This window comes from Protomyctophum bolini (genome assembly GCF_963924005.1).
Source record: "Protomyctophum bolini genome assembly, chromosome: 12".
Taxonomy (NCBI): Eukaryota; Metazoa; Chordata; class Actinopteri; order Myctophiformes; family Myctophidae; genus Protomyctophum; species Protomyctophum bolini.
Window position 1 is genome coordinate 12,429,265 of NC_137873.1, and position 18,183 is coordinate 12,447,447.

Genomic DNA, 18,183 nt, shown 5'->3' on the forward strand with positions numbered 1-18,183 from the left:
CTCAAGTCATGATCGGCTATTATTAGTGTTAGCAGTTAGCTCTCGCTGTTTATCTTTCGCCAGAAATGTTAACATGTCAGGAGTGAGGCGTTACAAAATCACAAATGACATCCGAACCTTGGATGGATGCCGATCACCAAGGACAGCATTCGTATTTTTAGAGTTTGAAGATCCTAGTTTGAAGTAAACGGAGGTCTATGGGGGCCGTGTGCAAAGATCCTGATGCTGGAGGTGACGGAGGCATTGCCTAACAACCGGGCCAATGTTAACACAGGGTTATTTAATCCATTAAATCAGAGCGCCCAGCGATTTATAGCAGCGGAGCACATTTATCCACACACCAGCCACTATCTAGCTTGATGTAGCCAAAACAGTGCCGACTAGCGACGGGACCGCAATGGGCCGTCCAACACATCTTTGCACCAAAATGTGTCGATCTGCAAGCTGTACAAGTGTTTGTGCATGAGACGGGCATGAACCAACTGTGGTTCACATCTCACTACCTGGCAGCTCGCCTCTCGTCGAACATAGTCTCCCGTCATCATGCTATGAAAATTACTGTTTTGATGAATAACAAATTGTAATAATAGGACTGTATACCTAATCAGAAATAAGTTGTAAACAATTTCACTTAGTCTTAACCGGCTTTTTATTGGGGTTTCATTTACGCTTAATAGATAATAAATATTTGTTTACCAAATCAGCAATAGATTCCATAATTCTTGAAATAAGGTAACACTGAGTTGTTAGAACACAGATCATGGTTACCGTTACTGGCATGTATGGCCTTTCCCAGGCAGTCACCACCAATGGTCCACTTTGAGTACCTTGTTTATTTAGTTTTAATTGTGTAGGTTACTAGTATGTCATGATGATTTGACATTTGTATGTTTATTTTGAAAATAGTTCTTTCACGTATAATGACAAACAAGTGAATTTATAAAGATCAATAGCCTCAAGACCAAAGGCTAATAAAACTTTGCAAGGATATTATAAAAGCCCTTTCTATTGAACAATTGCTCATTCACCTTTGCAGAGGTAAAAAGAATATACGATCATTTTCATCAAAGCTTTATTACTGAGGTCTGATGATTCCGTCCTTTGGATATACATACACCCTCCACTGTTCCACTACATCGGATTTGGAAATGGAGTAAATGGACATGGCAAGGTTTCAACCATCCATACCGAACCAGAGCTTGCCTTTATTCGTTATCGAGGGGAAAATCAGTCTTTTGGATTAATCATTGTTCTACATTGGAAAAGCTAGATTTCATCCACCGTTTCCTCATCAAATGGTAATACTTAGTAGGCTATTGTGTGTGGTGTTCATGTGATCAATATACAGTACCCTACATCATTTTAAATTAATACCACAGCATAATGTAGGCACATCTGTGCCCAGCTACATTAAAGCATGATAGTTTATTCTCATAATTATGTGAAACTTTGGTTGAGTCGGCCAACACGTCCAGCTCTAAATGCAACTAAACTGACAAAATTATATATATATATATATATATATATATATATATATATATATACACACACAAAAAGGGAACTCCTGCACATGCGAAAAACCCTGTGGGAGGTGCACGTCTAGTTAATAGCAGGCAGAGACTTCAAAGAGATAAACCTTCCAAGGAAGGTACTGCACACTCCAGGGAACAAAGACAGACAACTTACTGCATCATCAACTTATTTATTAGCCCGACGTCGTGCTAATAAATAAGTTGATGATGCAGTAAGTTGTACAATGTTAGCATGTACTCAATTGTTAGTCATGTTTGTGGAGTGCCCTGTCTTAGAGTTGCATAGTTTAGTAAACAACTTATGTTTGTATATTATGAGCAGAACGCTTGTAAAGTTGTCATGCATTGCAGAAGGATGTTTTGTTTTTGAGGATTTCATATTTTCACAATAGGTAATTGGCTAGGTCTATATTTTATTTTTGTATGTTAAGACAATTACTGTACTGCACCGGTATGTTGAAGTGATTATATGCACTTCACATGAAACAATAAAAAAGGAGTTTGTATCGGACTGAAAAAGTCACCATGTGTAATAATATAGAACATTGTGAATCATCGAGATGTACCATACAACAGGTGAATTATAATTGAATTGTGAGGCCTATCAAGATTGACCCATTTCATTTGGAGTAGACCAACAATTTGTATTTAATTGATCTTGCATCTATATTCTAGATTACATCTGGATGATATTTATCCATATTCAATTGACAGCTGTTGTCAATAAATGTGTTGACGATGGCCAGATAGAAATCCAAATGACCCCCTTGCCAGCACTTAAATTGAGGAATTGTTCTTCCTCAATTAACTCTTTAACCGTCCCACCTGTTGATTTGCGGTTTTGTAGAAATCACCCCAAGCCTCTCGGTAGCATTTACACATGAACTTTTTATGCACTGCAATCAATTTGCTATCTGATCAGCAAATACATGAATGCCAGGTGTACAGAATACAATAACCAGAGAGGCCAAGAGATTATGGTCAGTGGAAAATGTCTATAAACAATGTATTGTGCCTGGCTTGATGGTATGCCTACATCAGAGTGAAACCTCTGCATCACACCGAGCTGGTAATCATCATGAAAAACAGGAAGATACATAGTCAGTCTACAGTGCACAGTGATTTGCATTTATGAGTTTGTTACTTCTATGGTTTCCCTAGCAAACTAAATTTGGTATAGTAAAAGAACCACAAAACCCTGGCTGTGTGAAAAAGAAGATACTAGAGTTGAACGATTTGCTAGCATTTGACTTTAACAAGAACGTTAATATCTATTTCTGGAGGTAGCTGGCTGCCTCCATTATATAATATCTTTCTTCTAAGCCAGAACACATTTTAAAATATATTTTTAAATAAGGTTCATATTCAAATTGCTTGAGGCTAGTTTGACATTTGATATTGATTTTGGTAAGATTTATTTTGTGAGTGCAGGTTCATTACCATTTTGTACATCACGGCTAGAGTAAGCTACCCATTTATGACTGCTGGTTTTCTGACAAATATTGGCCTTTTATGCTGCAAAACAGTACCACTATCCAGAAAAGCCACATCTGATAAGGCCCATTAAAAGCACTGCTTGATGACCATACAACCACAAGGAGCAACATAATTGGAAAAGCAAACAAATACTATTAAACCTGGCAACAGAAATATTTCTCTCTTTGCTCATTTGACTGACACATTGGAAATAACCCTTAGTCCCTAGCTTCATCACTGACCTGCATGTAACTTCATGTGTGTAACTGTTGTAAAGCATACATACCGTATGACATTACTCAAACATCTAGCTGTATCACACACAGGGTTACTGGGTTTACCTCAATCTATGGCTTTAATACTAAAGGCCATGTATCTCAAATAACGTACATTGTGTATGGGCTGCAATGCTGTATGCTATACCAAGATGTTAAGAGGGCAACACACACGCACACAAACACAAGAATGTTACTAAATGTGTCTTGGTAACAATCCTAACCATTCACTAAAAGTATGGCCTTTCTAACAGAGTTTAGAAGAAAAAAAGAAAAGGTTTGTGCAAAATCTTAAAAGATTAAGCTTTCAGTGTCTAGTGAGCAGGACTGAGTTCTAGCTAGGTCCTTTTGCCAACCCAACTAACTACTGGCATCTGTTTTCTGCTGGTTAGTGAGAATTTTAACAGTCACTTTCACTTTATTACAAAACAGCTTGATTTGTAGATCCTGACCAAAGTAGATGTTAGAAGATCTACCTGCATTTAGCCAATCACCGTCATATTTCTCTCATGTATCCAACTATAAATTGCACAATGTATTTTATGGTATTTTATGCATGTTCTTGTATATTTAAATTAATCTTAAGTCAGAAGCCAGGTCCATAATTTGAATGTGACAGATAACAGTTCTTTGCATGTGCTTTCAACAACACATTTCAGATGTCACTAAAACCTAAGTGTGAGTAGTGCTGCACAATTAATCGAAAAAAGATCGCAATCAAGATTCAGTCACCTATGCGATCTCATTTCTAAATTTGAGCAAAATCATATAGCACTCGTCGGCTGTCCAATTAATTTTATTTACCCTTTTTGCTACAAGACAGCCACAGTAGTTGGCTCCAGCCTTCAGGTGGCACATTTTGAATGTAGTACTACTATGTTCAACAACTACAGACTAAAGACAAAAAAAGACATGGAAAAAATTAGAATTGTGTGAGAATTGTGATCTAAATTTTGTCTTTGTCAAGTCTGCAGCATGTAGATTTACATATTTTACCTAAAAAACAACTATAATATGGACAGATGTGCTCTTTCCTGCTCCATTAGTGGCAGTAAAAGTTGCAGCATTTGACATTGATTTAAAAGGTTTGCAATACTATTTCAATTGTAACTGTGTGTGTCTGTGTGTGTGTGTGTGTGTGTGTGAGAGAGAGAAGATATATATATATATATATATATATATATATATATGCGAACTAAATAGTGTATTTTAATATATATATGTGTATATATGCCTTGATCTAATCCTTCGTCTAATAATCTGTAATATAGAGCAGAAAATGTTTGTATACAATTGAAAGCTTCCTATGTGAACAGTGCATAAGGCAAGGAGGTGGTGTTGCAGGTTATGTTGCATGGGGTTGCATGGTTGTGCAGAGAGGACGGCCATGTAAAACAGACTGCTTTTGTATCGAGCAGCAAGCAACACACCCCCCTAAAACCCTCGCGCTATGGTGTCACACGAGCTACGGTTCGCAGGCGCACGAGATCCCATTTATTCAAGCTGAAACTGTTTAATTGCTGGAGGACTTTGCATGTTTTGTTTTTCTTGATCCGAATCATAATGACGGATTATTGTCCGTGGTGGAACAGACATTTTGAGGCATAAAGCAAACGGTAATGTGTCGTTTTAAGAAAACACCCACCAGCACATGTAAATGACGTTTTAAAAAAACGCTGCTTTCTGGCAGACAAGACGAGTGTCTCATGTTGACGGGCATAACGTCAAATGAAAACGAGGCGAAACGTTTTAATTACACCAAATTTAACAGGAGAACAACAGACCCCGCGTTCAAACAAAAGCCCCCAATGCAGCCCCTTCTCTCTCCCACTGCCCTTACAACGTCCCCCCTCCTCCCAGTCAGGCAGCAGCCAGCTAAAGCTATAGCTTCTAAGCTAGCAGGAGAACCCACCATCCAATCCCACCGGACCAGACTGTTCATTTAACTCCCGAGAACGTACAAATGTCACCAGATGGACCGTCTGGTCACATTTGCACCCGCTCGGCATTAAACACAGATTAATTAGAGACTCGAAATGTGTATAACGCACGTGGCACACAACTATAATACACCACAACCCCACGCAACAACACAACACAACATTCCATTTACGTCAAAGTTAGCGCACACACACACACACACAGCCAGTCAGGCTAGCACATTCGCTAGCTTCCTCCTGCCTCACTCGCTAGCCCGGATGCTAACTGGGATTTTTCTTCTCTTCCCCCTACTTAGCTAAACCTAGCTGGTCTATGATATCCAAATATATCGCAGCAAAACCTTTAAATATTCACAAGAAAAGAAGGCTTACCTTTAATTTGACCTATATGAGGTTCCCGCCAAGTCATTCGGACGCGGCTGTTAAACTAGTGAATATTTCGCAATATAAATATGGAGCGGTTTAGGTATGGGGTTTGTGTTGTTGCTAAAATGTTGGACGTTTATAACCGTAGCCTACGGCTGTGTGACGTCTGTTCGCTGCTGCTTTGAAAACATCATTCCGTCGTTCGCTTCGCTCTCGTCTCCGAGAGAAAAGCCCCAGCAGCAGCAAAACACGCGAGCCGCGGCTCCCATTGGCCGAACGCGGGTCACGCGGTCCTTGGCTGTGAGTGACGATGAGCCCCATCCCCATTAAAAAAGACTCGAGGAGAACCGATTCGCGTTTGTACGTTTGCGCATCCGCTCTTGGGGCGGACGCGGAAACGGCCGATGTAACTGCGTGTGTATATAACATGTATATGACGACGCAACGTGACATTGCTCCGTTTACAAAATGCCGTACCCCGTCTAACTGTATACACTTTCCCCAACTGTTCAAAAGTGATTATTGTATTTTGAGACTGCTTTGGCAATGTAAACGTATGTTTTCTCAGGCCAATAAAGCTAGTTATAGCGGAGGGGGGGATCGCCGGATACAGTAGGGCAGGCTCTCAACCGGATCGGAGCATCCGAAACCCCATGCTTTCCGTGACGCGAGGTTTTTAATCCCCCTCACTGCCACACACACCGACCGACCGTCGAGGTCTATCTACGTCTCCGGAATGGACATGGTGTGTATGTGTCAAAAAAACATAAAAGTCTCCTTTAGGTCTAGGCGTAGTGTGGTGCAACTTCACCTCCGTGGTCGAGAACGCTATCGGTTCTATAATAGCCGACAGGATGGTGTCTTATAATCATCTGATGGTGAGTATTTAAACCAGTTTGTGGCTGGAAGGAAGAGAGACGTTATGAAGCAGCACAGGGCAGTATAAATGGACACTTGACGTCATCTTTTCCGCTGCGGTCAGTGTGAAGTCTGGGAACGTTCTGGAACATCACACTGAGGGGACATAATAGCAGAAAGACGGGCTCCTTCTTCGTGTAAACGTCTATATATATATTTAATACCTAGATATAAACTAACTGCCCAGGTTTCAAACAAACACCAGTGTTTGAATTCATTGCGTCGTCGGCCAGTTTTGAATTGTTGCGCAGTGACATTTACATCACGGAGGGCTTGACGCACATGCGCAGTGGTGCATAATATTATGTTGCAGAACAAGCTTGAAATCACAGTTGTAAATGGCAGTGGGGGAGGGGCGCCGGCTAGACATGAATGAGCCACCAGGGTGGACTTGGAAATGAGTGGTTGTTGTTGTAAAGGGCTGCCTGTCATTGAAATGGTACTGAGAATTTAAATGCCGAGACACTCTGCCTCTGTTTCTCTGCAATATGATATAAATGTACAGTAGTAGGTGCATATGCGGTGTCCTGTGGTTCATCACTTCTGCATTCCAGATTCTGGACCACTCACTGTCTATTCCAAAAACATCCATTGCCAATTGGCATATATATATATATATATATATATATATATATATATATATATATATATATATATATATACATACATACATACAGTAGTAATTATTATTACACAGTAATGCACATTGCGCACATAAAAATGTGTCCAAAATATATACACACAAATCTTGGACACATTTTTATGTGCGCAATGTGCATTACTGTGTAATAATTACACTGACCTCTGATATGATGATGATGAATGATATTAATAAGGAATGATATATTCTTCCATTATGGCCTCACCACCACCGCCTCATTTATAAAGTGACACACTGACACATAGAGCACAGGTAAATTAACATTTTATTTACACATTTTGTTTGACTTGACAAACATGTATGGGAAGGGTTCGCTTCTTAAATAAGCTAAATTCAGGCATGAGACTACAGGTCTGCTCTCACACCAACACCTGGTCCTGGTGGGGGTTCTATCAGACTAGTCAAGCCACCTGCAGGCTCACAGGAGAAACGGCCATTTCTGAAAGAAACAAACAAAGTTTTTGTATTTAGAAATATTCATTGTAAACACCAATTAGAAAAAAACTAATTTCGGCAGTATAGCTTAATATTTGCTTCAACAGAACCAGTTAACATACTAAATTTACATTATATTTGAGCAATGGGCCGGATGTTCTTATCCACAGTAGTGAATGGACAACAAGTCAAACAGTAGAATAATCATACATTTAGTATATTATACCTGCCTCTGACACAACAGATGGTAAACAGAGCATACAAAAGTGAGACGGATGGTACAAAAGCATAATGCTTTAGTTTATAACATTCTCTGATGAAATAGAAAGAAACATACAAGATGACGAGTGCTAGGACTCCTAGTGAAATCTGTATGTTACGCACCTAGGGCCTGGTAGTGGCGCCCTGCCTGCTTTGAGATCATCAATGATATCGTCCATGTCCTTAGGAGTAAGATCCTCCTGAAAACAAGTAAGAAGTAGGATCTTTTAGTTTTAATCCTAATTACTGCTGAACATCTTATGAACCGGCATTTATCATTTTGGAAATCAATGCCAACTGCCAAGAAATTATTGCTCCAATTCTGTGCAGAACATTTTGTGTTGCCTGCAACTGTGCAAATGTAACACTAGGCCAATGTAATGTTGTCTTTAGTCAAACTACAGCCAGGTAAACTCAAAACATTTGTGCATGGAAACTTTTGTCTTTGTGTCTCTCTGACTTTCTCATCATCATTTGGATCACTGGATCCTTTCTCTGGGATTTATGGGGACACAAGGCAAGACTGCCGAATTGGATTTCTTTTTTCTAAATGAATCAAATAAAGAAAAAATAATTAAATATTTCCATTCATTGTTAACTATGAGCTAACATATCTAGTGATTAGGCAGATGGACTTTCATTCACGTCACATGCTTATACATTAGAGGGGAAAACTCTGCAAACACGTTCCTCAGAAGGCATTTTGAAGTTTTAGTTTAATTAATTTCAGTTAAGAAGGCTGCCTGTGGGGAGTAGTCAAGCACCATGTACTCACATAATAGTTGTCATTGATCTGAACCATTGGAGCGTTCACACAAGCACCCAGGCATTCCACTTCTATTAGTGTGAACATCTTGTCTGGTGTGGTCTCTCCAACCTTGATACCTGTGGAAAAACAATTAACACACACTGCGTTTAGCCCGATCTATTCCCGACAACCTAGCAGATTGGGTTACTCAAACAAACTATGTTGGTGACACAGGCAGTGTGGGTTGACATTACACAGCTGTAATACAACACCTGAATCATAACAAAAGTATAACCTCACTGTTCATCTGATTAAAAGTGAAGTGCAATATGTTGACTTCATAGATGTTACACAGATTGAGGCAGCGTCACTCATCCCACCAGTAACATTCTCCTGGCTTTCGTCCAGATTTGCACTTCAGCTTGTTTGCTTAGGCCTAACTGGACCGGAGTGCTCACTGTTGTTTGACTAGCAGTGACAACTGTATATTTACATGTTTGTTCCACCAAACTCTGTTTACATTGAATATGCATACTACAAAGTCTCCGTTTTCATGAATGTTTTTCTCTCTAATACTGGGGTGAACTGGTTTGTCACTCTCTTACCCAGTTTGTTTTGGAGGGCCTCCAGTATGCTGTCCGAGTTGCAGAGCATGCACGGTGTTGTTGTGCAGATCTGAATGAAGTATTTCCCCACAGGCTGACGCAAGTACATGGTATAGAATGTTGCTACCTCGTACACTCTCATTGGGGCAATTTCCAGCACCTCTGCAACCTGAGGGATACACAGTACAGTACTATATACAGTAAGTTACTTAAGAAACAATTATATACACTTCATAATTAATGTATTTATTTTAAAATAATTGTTAAATAGCTATCCCATAACAATTATTGCTATAGAGATTTCAGTTTAACAGGGATGATCCTCTCTAGCTCCTTAATAAATAGAAAATACATTATATCAATTTGGTCCAATCAGGAGAGAGGACTCATACAGGACACCGGATAAACAAAACAAATTAATAATTGAACACAATAAAAGATTGAAGTAGTCTTTGCAGGGTTTTCCCTTCTTTTCAAAATCTTTTAATTTTAGTTTTTGTGACAGACCCAGGGGTAAGCATTAGACAGACATATCAAATATGAAAGATAACAATAAATAAAACTCCATCCCCTATCCCACCCACCCCCCACCCACACTCCCAAGGATAGTCGAAGAATACATAATCTATATACACATACACAGAATACAGAATACATAATACATGCATATAGTTACAAAAATTAATAAATTAAATAAAAAGTAGATAATAAATAATAGAGCAGATTTTAAATAGCAGAGCGGAATTTGTTTCATTTTGTGGCTGGTGTGGCCGAGGCATAGGCACGGCGCACTATACCGTTTGTGTGTCGTGGTAGAATGTCATAATCGGACCCCAGGTTTTGTAAAAGGCACGGCACACTATACCGTTTGTGTGTCGTGGTAGAATGTCATAAACGGACCCCATGTTTTATAAAACTTTTTTCCAGAGCCGGCAATTGAAAATCTTAACAAACCCAGGGTTTTCCCTTCTAATTGGATATAATTGGTATCTAAACCTGAAAATATATTTTGTGAGGAGAGACCCATTACTGAACAAACACTCTATAGAAAGAATTACTAGTATCAAAAACAAATACCAGTTATCACTTACACCGCCTTTATGTCAAGACAAATGTCTTCTAAATCTTGATAGTGAAAAACCTATGTTTCTATATTAGTGGTTCTCAAATTATGTCATGTCAAGGACCCCAGAAAAAATTATGAATTTGAAAATATGTTGTTCCAGGGACTCCCAAGAAGCAAAGATTTGAGATTTGAGTTAAAAACGTTTGCTCTGAAATAATACATATTCAAAGACCACATTTTCAGGATAAAAAAAAAATAGCAGACCTACAAACTCTTAGCGTGGCACTCACGCTATGAGCTTGTAGATCTGCTATTTTCCAATAGCTAAATTATAACATAATGCTTAAAACACCAAAAGGGGTTCCCGCCCAGAATGGGTTAATAACCCCTTTTGGTGTTTTAAGCATTATGTTCTACTTTAGCTATTGAAAAAAAGCAGATCTACAAGATTCTAGATCTGCTATTTAAAATAAAATAAAAATGTGGCGCAAATCTTTGAATATATATTCTTTCACAGTGAACATTTTTCTGTCTCTGGAACTAGCAGCCAAATACAGATAATTCTGGGGGTCCTTGACATGAAAAAGGTTGAGCACCACTGACATAGAAACATAGGTTTTTCAGAAAACTGTTTCTTTGAGACAGGATTTATCAGTGTGCATTATTTGGAAATACAATGCATCATATAAATAAATATGTATAAAAGCCATCACTGGGTATAAAATGCCAACAATGTTATGCCCAAAATAGGGATAGGTTCAGAGTGAAGAATCAAAGTGAAGCTAATCTCAGAATAAAAAATAAATGTATTATCCAACAGTGATATAAGGGACCTTGTACCTTGTTCATGGCCGAGATGGGGAGCCAACCATGCTGCCTCTGGGCCAAATCCAACACAGGGAGGGTGGCTGCTTGCTTGTATCCGACTGGGTAATTAGCAATGATTGCTTCGATGCGCTAACAGAGAGGATGTCAAATTATTGCAGACTGAGAACCTCAAGTTCAATTTTCATTTTAAAACAATCACATATCACCTTTGTATTCAACCCTTTATGCCAATTTACAATGTAAATAATAAAGATATTTGTGACTAATGCCTACCTTTTTGCTCTCCTCTGTGAATTCAAAAGGTGTGTCTGCATTGTTGTCAGCCGTGTCCCTGTGCTATAAACAAAACAAAGAGCATCTTGTGTTAGTTTGTCAATAGATACATTTGTTTTTCAGTATGTCAGTCAAACCTTTTTCATTTGAACTCAGATATTTGTCACTCTACACATATCATACCCCCCAAAAATATATATAAATAATATTAGGCTACAAAAGTAGGTTCATATTATAACTGCAACAAATAAAGGTTATCACATTGTAATATCATGTGGACAGTTTGTTTTAATCTTTTATATTTTGTGGTTGCAACAAGGTGTTAAAAATTAGCTCTGCAAAGGCATTAGAGCTATAGACCAGAGCTAGTGTTAAATCTGTTTACATCGTGGCTAATGTCAGTGAGCCTATTTAAAGTCAGTCACATTATAGGCAACTCAGATATTTGTCACTCTACACATATCATACCCATCAGGTACACTGCCCTAGACCCCTACCTGTTTGTTTACAAAGATCCTAATTTGATCTACAGTCAGAATTATGTATATATATTTTTTTCATTTTTGTGTATAGACCTTCATTTTACAATGATCTAGTAGCATCAGGGTTATGAGAGACATCTAGTTAACTATGGAATAACTCCCATATGTAAGACGGTCAGGGGAGACATGTACCGCTACCCAAACCATAAACAGCAACCTCACCAGCTAGTACACATACTGAGGTTGTTTGTATATCTGCACATACTGCCCCCTTGTGAGCAGCAAAGATCACTTGTGTTCTCTTTCAATAATATATAACCTTAAAATGCATGGCCTTCATGATGAAAATAAATTGAAAAAGGTCACTTCCCACCACTAATGCAAATGTAGATTGATGTCAGCATTCTGCCTTACAATAAAAAAAAATCACCCCCCCCCCACCCCCAACAGGGAATTAACAAGCCATCATCACACTAGTATCAAGGGACTGTAACCATGACATCTTCCCATTACATAGGCTTTCCACGTGTGATGTTTTTGTTTTGTTTGAAATGTTGTTTCAGAACGGCAACATCACAGCTGGCTCAGAAGACAAACATCTGGCATACACATCTGGCAACCTTTGTCCACTACATTTTAGCAGGATTTATATGTGTATGAAAATACTATTATGGTCTCTGAAGTACTGCTCACATTTTGTACGTAACTATCAATACCATAATGCAGAAATACTTGTTACAAATAAAAGTCAGGTATTCAAAATGTACCACTACAAAAGTACAAAAGCATTCACATTAAAATATACTTAATGTTACTTACTTTTACTACTTACTTAAATACTTTTACTTAATGTATGAAGTAAAAGTACTAATTTTAGTTTCCAAATCTATAGAAATTAGTGGTGCACGATATTGATTTTTTGAAACCGATACCGATATCGAGAACTTCTTGCTTCTCAAAGACCGATACCGATACGATAACCGATAATAAAAATATATAGACATGAATAAAAAATACATACTAGTGAGTAACGGTACATGTAACACAGCTTTGACCTAAGCAATTACAGTATAGTAGGCTATATCAGTGGTTCCCAAAGTGGGGTTCGGGGACCCCCGGCCCCAGGGGTACCTGAGGGAGTTCCAGGGGGTCGCCAGCTAAATTATATAGTTAGGAACCAAATGGACCCTTATGGGTCTGTAACTCTGAGTGTACAAATGGAACATTTCCAGTTGTATACTCTCAGAGTAAAAATAACATTGATTTTACAATATAAATTGGGAGTCCCAGAGCAAATTGTGATTGGCCAGATGACGTATGATGATAAGAGTGCCCCTCACTTCACACAGGTGTGAATTTTTTTAAATTAATAAAAACAACAATATAATGTCTGTGAATGTCTGTGTGTGTCCGGTCAGTTGGCCTCAAAACTTTTCCATGTCAAGGAGCAAGGACCCCAAATTGTTAGCCCACAGACACCCATTTGAAAATATATGCCAGGGCTCTAGCAGTGATTCTCATCATTTTTATTTCAAGGACACCCAGTTTGACATGCATTAGGCTACTGACCCCCCATTTAATGCATTTACATAAGGGACCTCAATTTATAATTTTTTATTTATATCATAAAATCAATGTCAACTCTGAGAGGGTACAAATGGAACCAAATGGACCTGTAAGGGTCAATTTCGTTCCATTTGTAAACTCTGACTCCCCGGATCCCACTTTGAGAACCACTATTGTCTGTGTGTGTGCGTGTGTAAACACAAATACAACACTATCCAAGTTCCAGTGATAGACGTTGTTGTTAGCATATAAGTCATTAGCATGGTCTGTAGCATCATGTAGCCAAACAGCTACTACTTCTACATTTCTCAACCAAAACGGTCGCGTCGCGTTTCACAATGCTACACAACTGGAGCAAATGAATAAACTACAACCGGTAACGAGTGACACGCATTCAACAGCGCGATGAATGAACGAGCACCAATACGCGCTCGTCAGCTGCAGTGCTGAGACGCTGAGACAGTCACCGTTCGTGAATGCGAGTCAGTGAGTGAAATGAGAGAGGGGAGATAGAGAGGAGAAGCAGGCGGGGCTATTAGCCTGCTATGGAACTACACACTGCAACAGACAGAGTGGAGAAGCGTCTCTCTCTCGCTCGTCTCAGCCGTTCCTCCGGAGAGATTGGCGACTCGGGGAGCGTTTGGGCGCACCACAGAAATGATTGGTAGTCCCATAGTTGCTACCAACTATATTTTTTATGGCGCATTTGCGTCCAAAATGATCGCAATTTCGAGCCCATATAAAGTATATTATCGGCGCTATTATAACGTTATCGAATTTATCGGGATGACGTCATAATTGCTAATATCGGGTCGCAATTTATCGGGACGATAATTATCGTGCATCCCTAATAGAAATGCTTTGAAAATAGCAGATCTACAAGCTCCAATCTGTGAGCTTGTAGAGTTGTAGATAGGGCTGAAGTGAAAAGTAACAGAAGTTGTCCAAAAGTACAATATTTGCATTGAGATGTATTGGAGCAGAAGTAAAGGTACTGAAAATTGTTAATACGAACGCTTGGATGCACCTAGGACGTATTACGTCCCAGTAGCTACCCTCGATCAGACCCACTAGAGAAAGACCAGGGCCACACAATCCATTGGATCCACTCCGGAACAACTCTGCTGGGACTGGGAGGTACAATTCTTGCATGTGGAGGGACTAGGCTCTGTGGGTTGACTCCTGTCCGGGCACCTCCTACGTCTCACCAGGTCCACTCCTGCTCTCACCAGGAGTACCACCAGACTCCCAGCACCAGACACTTCATTCAGGAGTGGTGGTTTCTTGAGCCGCAATGGTTCTGCAGGCTCCAGCTGGGCAACGGTGGTACTGCAGGCTCCACTTGCGGCTCGAATGGCCCTCCTAAAGGCCTCATCGAAGGTTTTTGGGCTTCCTCACGGAGGATGCAGGCTGGGGAGCCAACCCATACTGCTCCCGGGGTGCCGTCTACATTCCGGCTGTCACCCGTCTTTCCGGTGGTCACCAGACTATACCTGGTTGTCACATAGTCTATTCCTATGAGTCACTATAAATAGAATACCTCAGAACGAAAATAGATCGCTTGGATGCACCTAGGACGTATAGTGATGTATCCCAAGGTCATCAGGGTTTCGCGAACATCATACCGCTCACTCGGGTGACCCAGCCGGGGTGATAAAGTCCCGACTTACGTCCCAGTAGCTAACCTCGATCAGACCCACTAGGGTTGGAACTACTCTGCCGGGACTGGGAGGTACAATTCTTTACAACTCCAGTATAGTTTAAATAATAATAATAATAATAAAACTACTTCAAACCACTGGATTCTGACTTACCACAAAGATGCCTCCAGCTCCAGCACGTGCTGCAGATTGATGCAAACTCCTGACTTGTCTGGCCTGTGGACATGGAAGACAAAATGTTAAATATTTCATATAGCGAACAGACAACAGAGAATAGAAAATGAATTATTCCAACAATAATAAATATATTTATTAAAAGGAATGACAATGACTTCTTGACTAGCTCATTTCCATTAATTTCTTTTGAAGATGGACAATATCATCTCTTTGTTTTAATTTAATAAATTAATACATGCAACCCATGCCTAATAACCCTGTCCCTGTATCTGAGATGGACATATTATTAAATCTTATAGATTAATATCTAATGTGAAACAAGCAGCACACAGTTATTGCAAAAGCTGAAATTGAATTTGACCAAATGTTAATTTAAATAAAAGGCTCTTGCAAAATATACTGTCAGTGTTTTCCAATGTATGGGAGGAACTAGCCATGGTTCACATGACGCTCGATCGTACTTCACATGATAATCATGACAGTCATGTTTCAGGGCTAGGGAGGAACTAGCCCTGGTCCTCAGACTCGCTGACGCACTGGACCTAGCCATGGTTCACATGTCGCTCGTACGTCACGTTTCAGGACTACACTGGACCAGGGCTAGGGAGGAACAGAATTTGAGTGTATTTGACACACATTTCCCCAGAACAAAAAACTGTAAATACAACCACAGCACTGGTCATCAGTGGGGAATCACTACAGATATTGCCATAATATATAAGTAAGTTACATAACTGCAACAAATAAAGGGAATCACATTGTAATGGACAGTTTGCCGTTAACGATGCCCTAAAATGTACATGTCAATGAGGTAACATTAATCTTTTATATGTTGTGGTTGCAACAAGGTGTTAAATTAGCTCTGCAAATAGAGCCATATATGATGAATTCCTGTTCTGTTCTTTAACTACATAGAAGTGTCTATTTGTATGTCTCTTCTCTATATGTTTTGATGAATTGAACAATGTGGACCCTGTTGTAAACAAGTGTAATGCTTAATTGGGTCGTCCACTCACAGTTAACAGTCTCTGTATTGAGTTTGTGCTTGAAATGTACTGTAATTCTACAAACTGTAATAAATATTTCAATCAATCAATCAATCAATCAAAGCTATGGACCAGAGCTAGTGTTAAATCTGTTTACATCGTCCCGTTATTAGCTAGCCGGCTAATGTCAGTGATAGTAATTTAAAGTCAGTCACATTATAGGAAATAGGTCGGACATGGTAACGTTAGTTCGTAATATGTCGTTATTGTTTAAGACGTTAAGTTATTGATATTAATTAATGCCATAACGCTTATGTTTAAAGCAGTATTAACACTTCAGTAATGTTAGCTGTAGCTTGACAGCCTTGGCCTTCACACACAGCTTGCCCTTGTGAAGGTGTCATAACATATTACTGTACGACTGTTCATTAATGTCAATATCCGTGGTGATATAACTGTTTATATGAAACACAATGACACTCATACCGTTCGCGACACAGCAGACCGAACGACGGAGGATAAAAACATCTTGGAGCGAGCTTTTAGTCCCGATGTGTTTTAACAGCAGCGACCAAGCACTGCAATGGCCGACCGCATCAATGTGTTTCCTCTCGATTGAGAGGGTCTGACGCTAGACGTACGTAACATCCAGAGCCTAGACAGCCTAACAGAGTTACGCAAACTCCGTTCACTTCATAAGTTTTCTGTTTTCTGTTTTGAGTATATATGATATACTCATATATATATATACATATATATATATATATATATATATATATATATATATATATATATATATATATATATATATATATATATATATATATATATATATATATTCATACTCTAAGGTTTTCTGCCACCTCAATATCGCAACTCTTCTATTAGATGGATCTGGTAGTGGTAACATCTCGCTCTCAACTCAATCGATCACAGATTACAGTATGGCATCGATCGAGTGAAGATGATTGTAAAGTGTAAATGGAACCATATTAATGTGAGTATGTGTTGCACTCCGTCCGTCCGTGGTCCGTCCGTGTGTGTGTCCGTCCGTCTGTTACCAGCTATTCTCCGGCAGAGACCGGCACTGTTAACCCGGTCGATGGTGGATTGATTGATTGATTTCGACAACAAAAAGTAAAAGTAATGTGTTACTTAAACACTCCCCACTGACAGGTAGTTACCCCGCCTTTTAATGTACATCAAAGGTCATGTGAGCTCAAACCCACAATTCAACATTTTGGTTTAAGATGTTGATATTCATGTTGTATTCATCCCAAATCACACCTTAGAAAGCATGAGTGTCTATTTCAAACAAAGTGTTTTTTGACAGGGGGAGTCATATTTTGACCCCACAGTATTAGGATGTTGATATTCCTTCACCAGCCAACACTCCCCACTCACAGGTAGTACTCACAGGTGCCCACCCCCCCCACTCACAGGTGCTTGTCTATGCAAACTGTTAATTAAGTATTCAATCAATCACTCAATCAGGATAATCATGTTGCTGCATTGCATTGATGCATTGTATGTGTGGTTCCCCTGTCAATATCACCTGCCTTGAACATAACAATGCAATGCTCAGGAGGGAGGGAAACAATATGAATTTAAATATTTATATTTTCTTATTCAGTACAGTGTGATATTGTGCCGTTAAGTTTCACACAGACCACAGTGAAATTATTGCTTTATAGGGAACAATTTGAACAATATGTAGGCCTACTCTCAGGCAAAATAAGCAAGCATATAATAATAATAATAATAAACCAAATTACTTAAAATAAGGACAGCCTAGTCTTGGTCTTTGTTTAAAAACGATGAATATAAATCATGAGGATCCAGTAATACAAGTCCATTTGTACGATATGAGAGGTACAGAGATCATATTTGTGTACAGTAGTGAGCAGGAGTGATCCTCTCTCTGATA

At 39.2% G+C, this 18,183-nt stretch overlaps 2 protein-coding genes across 5 annotated transcripts in view; both read right to left on the reverse strand.

The window, feature by feature from the left end:
* ankrd12 (ankyrin repeat domain 12) overlaps window positions 1-5,788 on the reverse strand; it is a 48,673-nt gene extending 42,885 nt beyond the window's left edge. For all 4 annotated transcript variants that reach the window (XM_080779200.1, XM_080779198.1, XM_080779199.1 and 1 more), the window contains exon 1: window positions 5,596-5,788. The gene's annotated coding sequence lies outside the window, so the exon portion shown is untranslated. The remainder of the gene's footprint in view (window positions 1-5,595) is intronic.
* Window positions 5,789-7,415: 1,627 nt separating this feature from the next.
* ndufv2 (NADH:ubiquinone oxidoreductase core subunit V2) lies at window positions 7,416-16,865 on the reverse strand. Its single transcript, XM_080777794.1, has 8 exons — window positions 16,743-16,865; window positions 15,247-15,309; window positions 11,385-11,447; window positions 11,124-11,240; window positions 9,218-9,386; window positions 8,640-8,749; window positions 7,988-8,064; window positions 7,416-7,607 (listed from the first exon to the last, which is right to left on the reverse strand). Exons 1-8 carry the CDS (start codon window positions 16,782-16,784, stop codon window positions 7,514-7,516), a joined length of 735 nt encoding a protein of 244 aa, XP_080633920.1. The 5' UTR covers window positions 16,785-16,865; the 3' UTR covers window positions 7,416-7,513.
* Window positions 16,866-18,183: the final 1,318 nt, after the last annotated feature.